Genomic DNA, 10,647 nt, shown 5'->3' on the forward strand with positions numbered 1-10,647 from the left:
AAATAGAAATACAGAGATATGATGGCAGGCGTATTTTAATTAAATCGTTGATTTAGTCTTTTAAACGAGCAGATTTGTTGCTTAAACGAATATATCTGCTTAATATCAAAATCCGATGTATTTGCATTTAATAATGTAGTTATTCATTAAGAGTAAGTAATTTTTTTGCGACTTATAATTACATTCGATAAATTCTATGCGTAAAAAATTTTCGAACTTAATTAGATTTAATCGTAAATACTAAATAATCCAAAATTCTTAAAGAGAAAGTATGAAGATTTATACGATATTAAAATTATAGCTGTTAATACGTTGATATCGATTTGTAAAAAAATTGTATCGTTGACGTTTCGAAAGAGAGACGTACACGATATAAAAAGTAGTATTGATCCTTGTGCATCGTGTAATTTAATATGTATATTCATTTCTTTTTATGTTTCTCTTCGAAAACAAAATCATCGATATTATTTACGTATTTATTTGGAAGGAATAATTGACGTATGGACCTTTATGATAACAGATAAAGTTTTATGAAGATTCTTGACGTTTGACTTTCAACTCTGTCGCGTATATCAGTTACTTTACGACGCACTTGAAACCGCTAGTTAATAACCCATCAGCCAGCCAGTGTTCAAGCGTACGTTCATTACACGGAATGCCTAGGAATTATCACCCTTTATCATTATATAATTTCCTTATTCGCAAGAAAAAAATATAGGAATTACAAATTAAGAAGATACAGTAATTTCAACATTTTAGAAGCAATTATTAATCCGTTTGTACAGATAAATATTTAAAAAAAAAAATAATTTAAACTCTGCAACAACTTTTCCATTATGTTCAGTTATGTAAACAAATAGATAAAATGCCTTTTCAATGTCTGTCTTATTATGGATACCCAATATTAATTTAAAACGTTTGAAAAAGCGTTCCTCATTGCGATTAATTTTCCAATACACACGTAGCATTCATTCTTCAAGTAAACTTCCGTGCGCCGCACATTATTTCCTAATTACTTAAATAGGTATTAACTCAAATGTTATTATATTTAATGTGGCGTAAATTTCAAAATAACGCACCGTTAATGTGGCTTCGGACAATAAGAAATAGGTAGATAGAAAGATAGAGAGAAAGACAAAGGAGGGGAGGGGAGGAGAAAAGAGTCCCTTTTGAAATGGACATTACGACGGTAAACGTCACGCCAACAGCTAGCACTCTCTCGCGGATCACCGTCCGCGAGATTTATTTATAAGCGCGCGATTTCTTTTTATCCATTGCATTCCTTCCAAGGCCCCGAGAAACGGAGAACGGATCGGGCAACGGGCCGTCGTCATGGCCGTTCGTTCATTCCCGCGTGTAGTACCGTGCGAGATCGCTTTCTATCTCTCTCTCTCTCTCTCTCTCTCTCTCTCTCTCTCTCTCTCTCTCTCTCGCTCTCGCTCTCTCTTCCCCGCTCGCTCTCGAGTCTCTCTCGTTCAATATGGCACCGCCCGCCGCCACCGCCGCCGCCACTACCCTACCACCACTCTACCGACGCTGCCGACGCCGGACGTCTCTCGTTTCGGCGGAATATCGATAGCGTACGTCGACCGAACGACGGGGTACGCTCGAATAACGCTCACGAATTATGAGCTGCCGCCCTACACTACTACGCCGTTACGTGATTATCCGAGTTATCCGGGGCATACGTAATATGGCTATTGACTGGCGCGCTCCCCGGATGCAAAAGTGTAGCAAAACGCGGGACATTCCGTTCTCGCTGCATCGCGCTTTTACTAAATTAGCTCGATTACTATCCAGGCTTTCTCGTGGAAAGTGGAGAAAGAATTGTTAAACATTTGTACAAACATACGCGCGCGCGAGCGCGCGGTGTCTGTGATACTTGAGAAGCCAGTCTATACATGTCGGATGAAATATCATCGTAGATTAGATATCTATAACAATTACAGTCAGTCAAAAATCTTCTCGAGATATATATATATATATATGTATGTATCAGATTCTATTAAAGTGATTTTAATCCGCAACTTAAAGTTATTTCGTTGAAAAAACTCTCAAGTTACATAAAATCGGAGAAAGCAAATTAAGATTTCTAATGCAACTGTAAATATGTTTTTTCGCAAAAGTCTCGAGCCACGGAGCTAATGTTTCTGCAATTAAATTTTTCGAAACACGTACGAGTTTCTTCTATCTCGTTAAGATGCAATGAAAAGTCATCCGGTATAGTGGTGCGAACATGGTTGCAGTGAGAAACATCGTTTACGGTTGTGCACCGATCGAAGCTCGTATTGTGGTTTTAGGAGGGTAGTTCACCCCATTGCTGCCGCTTTCAAACAGTTGTGACTAAATCGACATTGTTACTAAATCGCCATTAACTTTTGGCAAGTGGTATGACCAGAGTGTTATTTATACCACGAATACACAGAGATATTGCTTAAAACAATTCGATTCCGCAGTACACAAACTATTAGAAAATAGGTATATTAATGTCGCATTTCCTGTATAGATTTTGCGTTTAACTACAATGAAGATATAATTGGATTCATTTTTTATTTTTCATAATTATAAGTTTATCAAATATATATTTGATTCCATCTATTAATTAAATATAATAAGATCTAATAATTATAAGGCTCACGAACAATATTATTGCTTTTCAAGTGCTGCTCTACTTACATTTATAATTTTATATCTTGCACGTCAATAAAGTTTGTTATTATTATTCATTTATTTAACGTATTTTCTCTAAATTTTTTAGGAGTGGAATCTCAACATTCCGAAGAGTGAAAATTAAGCCAGTTTTGAAAAAGAGTGGCTCAATTTTCGATCTTTAAAAGTGAGATTTCACTCTTCGGAGTGAGATTCTAAAAGTAAAACTCTAAAAGTTTTAGAGAGTGCGTATAATATATATCTTTTCTATTTTTTCATAATAAATACGTGAGTAATAAAACACGAGAATACGAGATATTATTTTTCTGAATACGATTCAACGCATTTTTGTTTGGAAGATTAATATTGTTAATTAATTATGCTGTTTCGATGGGTCAATAAGAAGGCGCATGTACAAGGGAATCTAAATTTAGTCGAGTTCTGAGCTTTGTTTAATTGCCAAAGACTACGCGACGATGATAAATATCCAGTGCGTGACACGGCACGCTTCTTCCTTGATGAAACGTGGTCGGGAATCACATTTTTTCACGTATTGTTCTTTGAACAATCAACTAGTTTAACAACTCGATATCATTATTATACATTGCGTTAGTAATAGTTGTGCGAATTATCCTTTGGATATTTAAAAGTTAGTTCTAAAAATTACTTGCACAACTTGATTTCATTAATTTCATTTACTTTTACTTATGTTTTAAGCAATGTTAATCGCAGTTTACGATCGTAAAAAAAAAACATACCAATGTAATACAAATTTTTCATAATTGAAATCTATTTAACGTAACCGGATTATAAAATTTCAAAACAAAATTCCGCTTATCCTCTGTCTGCCAATTGGAGCAACTTTAAGTAAAGACTCAGATCTTATTGCGACGCAAAGTATGATAGTTATGTGATCTCTGAACGTTTGAGTTTAATCAGAACGCCTTTAAGGAAAGAATTTCTTCCTCTGTATCGTCATTATCGATAAATCCTAAAATTTTGGAGATTTAATTTACCTTTTAAATTCAAAACAAAATTCATCTATTGCATTAAGACGATTCGTAGGATTAAAGCGAGATTAACAAGGATAGTAGTGACGAAGAGGAATGTACGCGAGATCGGCAGGATGACTACAATGTGATAGCATATGTAAATAAATGACTGGGGGGGGGGGGAAGGGAAAGTTGGATGGGCGATGGTCGTGAAGGGAAAGGGTGAGGAAGAACTCTGGAGAAGGGATGGGGGTGGGGGAAGGAGGGGGAGGGAGAGGCAGAGTTTGCGCTTGCAAGGCGGACTTGACGCGTCAGGTTAGGTAACGCGTATCCATGACGGTTTTTCCCCCGCGGAGAAAGTTAGTCTAGGCGCACTTCGACCGTAAAATCGCTTCTCGGTGTACAGCGTCCCCTTCTCCCTTCCCCTCCCCCCCTCTCTTTCTCTCTCTTTTTCTCGTAGGACTACTTATCTAATCAAACATTTTTCCTAATTTCGTATCGTTATTCCGTTCTAATCCTCTTCGATTCTATGTGTGAGGAAGATTATAAAATTTGAATTAATTGATACTTTCTCATAAGTCGTTTTGCGTGGCATTTTTTTTCACTCGGATCAAGACGCGAGGATTTATGGGACAAGTTTATAGTCTTCACTTGTTTCGCTGTATTCTCTTCCGTTAAATATTTTTATTATAATTTAACTTTTAATTTTACTTACACAGACACATTCATATTTAGATACGTTATATAAAATCCGATCACTTTTTCATAGACTACTCGATATTCGACGATCATTGTATAATCTTCATTGCTTGAGATTATTTCGACGATATTATATGTACAATACAAAGACTAGATGAATTTTTCTTTCTACTTTCTCTCGCTATCGTATTTTGCAAGAATGAGTAAATCTTCCTTCCTAAGATCGCACAACAATACTCGGATTTTTGTGATATAACCCTCGACTTTCAATCGCATCTTTTTATTCGTCAAATTAACTCTAACATCAAAATACGAGACTTGGTTTGGTAAGACACCTCATTTTCTGAATGATCGAAACGCGCTAGATTTATTTATTTGATCTTATTTTGCATTTAGAATCTCGCTATAAATATACAAATCTTTATATATAAATTATATCTTGTTTTGACGTAGTCTCAGAAGTTAAGCATTTCTCGTATTTTATTCGATCCTGCTTGCCGACAGCCCAGTGGACAGAATATAAATCTCGCGCGTGTAAAAGTCGTTTATGATTATAGTTAAATCGCTCGAAGAGGCTTGCTGAAGTTTTAGTTTCGAGAAACGATCGTAATTATTTTCGTGACCGCGTTGGCCACGCCGTCGTAGAGTCGAAGAATCGAAAAGTCTCCGACACGAACGATCGGTTTAGCAACAAGTGCGGCGGTCACTGAATTCCTTGGACGCGACCAGCTTGGCGCGATGGCCATCTTTGTAAGCGCGCGGGGAAGTACACGACGCGACATCTTTCAGTAGCGTAGCGAATCCTCGCTTTTGGTGATCATTTCCGGGTACGCGCGCGCGGAGTGACTCAAACGCGGTCATTCCTAGAAAACAGTTACTCCAAACTTTATGTATGACACAGAGCGGAAAACCCGACGCAAGTCATAAAAGCTTTAAATGAAATGTTGCAAGTTAATTAACGATACAATTTCTAATGCACTTGTCTTATAGATGTGTATGAAATGAAAATCGATCTCCGAGCCTTGACACGCTCGCTCTAATCGGTTTTCTTGAGGTGCGTGGCGTGTACGCGATCTATTAAGGTCTATTAAGAAAGACTTTCTACAAGAAAACAGATGATCGTGACTATCAGCTAATCTCAGTGGAACGGCGGATTAACAATTTTCACGCGAAAGTGTAGAATTGATCAGAAATTGGGAATTGGCGAAGATCGCGAACGAACGCGATTACTTATTCTCGTTGAAAGCCGGAAATGATCTCATAATAACTGGGAAGTAAATGAATGAGTTTCACATATTTGTCCACGAAAATATTCTTTGAAAATTTATGAAATCGAGAAACGAGAGATATTTTGTTTGCAAGTTCTACGAATAAATCATATACTATATTATTTTCCAAAATGAAATTTAAACATTTGTTCTAAAAAGTTGAAAGTATGTCCGTGAATTTTTTGAAATTTTTTTAATTATTTTAAGTAGATGAAAAAATAAACGACGGATTTTTCGGTGATAAGGCACTGTTTTGTGCCTGGTATCGTAAGGGTTAATACAACGGTATCAAGATACCTTTCATGCCTTTGTTACTTGATATTTAATATTCTATATTTTACTTTAAAAGCCCAAGGTAACATCAACGTTACGAAAATGTACGTCAAGACTTAAGCGTCGTAAAATTAACGCTCTTGCACGCGAATGGAGTAAATAATCTTTTCTCGAAAACATTTGGATGCACAAAAATCAGAGAAATCTCAAAGATTCAAGAAATCAAACGTATGAAATTTCCACATTTTTTAATAAAAATAATCGACGATGCTGGCAACCGTTGACGCGATTTTACCGAGTCGCGCAATGATTCGCGAAACAAGTCGATGCATTGTCGTCATCATCATCGCCGTTGATGACAACGACGACGACATGATTATAAAACGCTGTGATAACGGTACGCGTATTTTCTCCCCTTCCGACAACGATGGAAAGACGGAAGCATCGCCGTGTAACTGGGTCAGTCGCAGACGACGACGATGACGATAGGGGAAAAGAAAAAGAGACTTCTTGTCCATCATTGGCGTAATACGCGAGCGCACTGCACGTAAGTGCGTAAACGCGTATTTACGTACCGCTAACCTGCCTTCTAAAGCCGCTTGCGTGTTTTACCGTCTCCGTGTACCGTTATGGGACGTTAGAGTTAATCTCTCTTTCTCTCCCCCCTCTTCCCTCCCCCCCTCCACTCTCTCTTTGTAACAAACATAAAAATATTTTGATGCTGCGTGTAAAAATTTCTGTTAAGTTATAAATAGTAATGAGATAACATTAACGATCATGAAGATCTATTAAAACATATAAAGGATAATATGTTCGATAGAATCTTCTTTTGTGGAGATACTTTATGAGTTTGCGAAATACAATAAATATACTAAATGAACTGTTGCATACTGAAACTGTTTGCTCAATGGAAAATAAATTAGCATTGGACACCCAGACAACATGCCTAAAAGATATCATGAAGACATCATAAAGAGGTCACCTAGACAATGTTGTTTAGATATCCTTTTTTAGATTTATTATGGTTCACTGAATATTTTTACTATATTTTTAGAGATGTTGATGCGAGTGACTGACTGTTGAATTACTAAAAACTAGTTTCAATAGGTTTTTTAACCGACAATTTTTAATGACACTTGTCTATTATCTGTAAACACGTCCGTTTACAAATATATATCAGATGCGATGAAAGTTCACGAGTTCCATCTACTTCTTTCATACATAAAAAAAATATAGTACTCTTATCATAAAGTAGCGTTTTGTTTTACATCGCATAGTACTTTGTATTTGATTTTGTCGTCGTGAGAAAACATCGCTTTCGCAATATGTAAAGATATGTGTATTTGGAGGTGTACAACAAAACACTCAAGTCTTCAAGCTTAGCTTTAATAGATAATATAGTTATAAGGATAGTAGTAAAAATAACAATTGTAATAACAGCTGTGTCCTTTTTGATTTTGCAGATTCTAAAATGAGATTAGAGGAGGATCTGGTGATCCGCAGGAGCCGACCCACGATGATCTCCGCTAAATATCGCGCCCGCGAGGAACGTCGCCGTCTGCTCAAGATTTCCGCCGGCAAGCTGAGGAGGATCGAGGACCCTGAAGCGAGCCTGTGCCGATCGGTTCTCATAAATAACGCGGTACGACGGCTGCAGCGTGAAAATCGGGACGAGAAGACACGGAGTTACGGTACACTTCCAGTAGTGGCGTCATACATGGACGACGCTAGTAAGGAAAATAACATCGCCGGGAGTCTCATCGTCGATGTAACGGACGAAGAAACTTCTTCTAGGAAAAGGTGTGACACTGATCACATACAATAATTTCGCATAAATTTTACTTTAAAAGAATTTTAATTATAATTTGGGACTTCCTTTTGTACTCTAAAAAATATCATATGTGGATTTAACATCGGTCTATATAATTCTCATCGTGTTGATGTTAATATTAACGCTACGTAGTGAGAATTATATATATAAATACTGCATGAAGTTAGATCCATACCGATACTTTTTAGAGTGTGAATTTTCTGTTAAAGAATTCTTTATATAACTCTTTGTTTCGAATTTTTATCATAGAATAAATGCAATTTTTGCAAACTAATCCTCATGTCGACATTATTTGAAACGTAGGTTGGCTGACGATTCGAGAGACGACGAACTCAATTCCAAGCGGCATAGGCACGATGACTTGGACTTGCAAGACGACGTATTCAGTGACTTCTACATCTTGCCACCGACGCCACGTTTGCTCTCGCATATCGATGAAATTCAGCCAGAAGCAGTGATGTCACATCATAACGGCAATCACCATCTGGGCTTCCCGGAGGATCGCTTGAGCGGCGGCGTGGCTGACGTGCGATCGAACAGCACGATCATCAGCACAAGTAGCACCTCCACAACGACTAACGGCATTGGAGTTGACAGCGCGACAAGCTGCCATTCCGTACTTTTCCCCGTCGTCGGAGATCTCGACGACACGAGCGTGCAACTCTCGAGACCAGGAACCGATATGATGGAGGTGGCCGACGTAGTCGATCCCGATCGGCTTTGTGACTTTTCTAGATTCGCCGACTCGGCGAAGACGCTGGAAGAACGACTGGCCGAGCTGCAGTCTTTGGATGAGCATTTCGATCTTACCAAATTCGAGCGTAACAACAATCAGAGTTGCGGCCGCGCCTTCCATGACATACAGACCTTCCACAGCCTCGTGCCAGGTCTGGAAACTTAGACGACGGTACTATATCTCGAGCCAACGATACTGCAGGACGCCAACGGCGATGGTGATGTCAGCTTCACGACACACAGAGCTTGATGAGGAATCACATGTGAATCTCGCGTTGGCCTTACCCTCGTGCGCTCGTAGATGGAAAACGCGTGACCAAACGCATGCCGATACGTTAAGTACTCCGAAGGATTTTTTTACCGTGGGCAAACAGATGGGCTAAATTGTATATTGGATGTGTGGTATTTCACTATTTATCTATTGACATTAGACCCACAACAGAAATTTTAAAAGAACGTGCAAAAAAATTTAGAAATATCCAAATTTCATTGATTAAAACGACAAGGGTCGACAAAAAGTTAAATTTCGAAATGGAATATAACGAAAATAATCGGTTGTTACAATGTTAGTAAGATTAGAAAATATAATTGATTGTTACTAACATTTTCAACTTAATATCGGAATTGTAATTGAAAGTTTTATTATTTAACCTTAATTTGTTGTTACTTTAAAGATTCAAATTAAATTTATTAATAAATAGATTATTATCATTAATTATTATCAATAAATAGATGATATTAAGTAATGTGTATGATAGACGATGCCGCCATAATGTATGCACGGTATTTCGGTCATATCATATATTGCCTGCAAGTCTGACTCATGCTGGTAATAATCTACTTACAGCACTGACTCAATGTTGAACGCGCAGCCACACGAGATATCTAATAACACAGCGAATGTATACCGCTCTTTAATTGGCCATTTTGTTTGGCAATAGTTTTAGTGAGAACGCGTTTTATTAATTCAACGACTCATATACACAGAATCATGAATAAATTTTTATATCATTTGTCGTTTTAATATGATGATATTGCAAAATTAAGAATCGGTCTTTGCAGTGCGATTTTATGTTGGCAAATAAGGCTTCGTTCTTTAAATACCATGCTTAATCTATTTATATGCGATAATATCAGTTCAATATTTAAAGTTAAGTTTAGTTGGCTGATAGACACGTATTTCAACCAACTCAGTATATATAATAGTTTTTAATCCTTTTCCTTTGTAATATAAGAAGATACCTTTCTTTATAACAATTTCTTTTTCATGGAATAATATCTCTTTTTCTCTTTCTCCTCACTTTTTCTTTCATTTTCTATATTAAATTTATTTTTTTTTAATAAATCGCAGGGTTGGTAAAGATAATGTTTTTTTTTTTCAAGAATAAAACATATTATATTTCTTCTTAAATATTTTTGATGCTTCAAAAATATGCTTTAAACAGTATTATAAAAAAATCTATTTAAAGCATATTAAAAGTGTCAATTAAGCATGTTTTAAACTCTTTAAAACACGTTTAAAACATGTTTTTTTATCAACCCTGATTAAATCATTATAAATCTAGTTGCAAATGTATAGTTCTAATTTGAACTTTCGAAATTTATATGTTGACACTGCTAATGAGCTTGTACGCGCAATTATGAGTCAAGCTGCTGATGTTCTTGGCGACTCCTTGTCCTTCGCGTCGTTCGGCCCAACCTTGCCCACGGCCTGAATTGCCTGAAATACGTTGAAGCACCTCGCGCAGTGCCGAAGCGTCATGGAGATACATGCTTGCATGCTGTTCTCCACCGACACAAACTCAGTACCGACGCAACCTTCGGCATGGCACACACAAAGCGCGCGCGTGTGCACACATTGTTTGTATATACACAGATAGATTTTTAATAACACGTTAAGGATATAGGCTGAATTATATATCGAGAGAGATAGCACACCGAGATAGAACTATGAACGCGGATGGAAAGCAACTTAACGCCAGTAAGATATGAAACTTGGGAACCGTTTCCGGACATTGAAAGTAACGTTAAAAGTTAAAATGTCATATTTCTTGCTGAGCGCAAATGTATGTTACCGCGAATGTCTTTGACCGCTGTTTTATTCAAAGATGAGATATGAAAATCGCCGCGAACATGTATCTTCCATGTATATCAAATGGTGTTAAGTGCGCTTTCTGCGCGATTTCTTCTCTGCGTTGCG

The 10,647-nt window shown here is 37.3% G+C and overlaps 1 protein-coding gene across 1 annotated transcript in view; it reads left to right on the plus strand.

Moving 5' to 3' along the window:
- The window catches only part of LOC108753700, a 114,352-nt gene extending 105,404 nt beyond the window's left edge, over positions 1-8,948 (plus strand). Inside the window, exons 2-3 of the mRNA XM_018495548.1 lie at positions 7,345-7,681; positions 8,016-8,948. Of these exons, the coding sequence (XP_018351050.1) occupies positions 7,345-7,681; positions 8,016-8,613 (935 nt within the window). The 3' untranslated portion in view covers positions 8,614-8,948. The remainder of the gene's footprint in view (positions 1-7,344; positions 7,682-8,015) is intronic.
- Positions 8,949-10,647: the final 1,699 nt, after the last annotated feature.

The sequence above is a fragment of the Trachymyrmex septentrionalis genome, unplaced genomic scaffold, assembly GCF_001594115.1.
Source record: "Trachymyrmex septentrionalis isolate Tsep2-gDNA-1 unplaced genomic scaffold, Tsep1.0 scaffold70, whole genome shotgun sequence".
Classification (NCBI taxonomy): Eukaryota; Metazoa; Arthropoda; class Insecta; order Hymenoptera; family Formicidae; genus Trachymyrmex; species Trachymyrmex septentrionalis.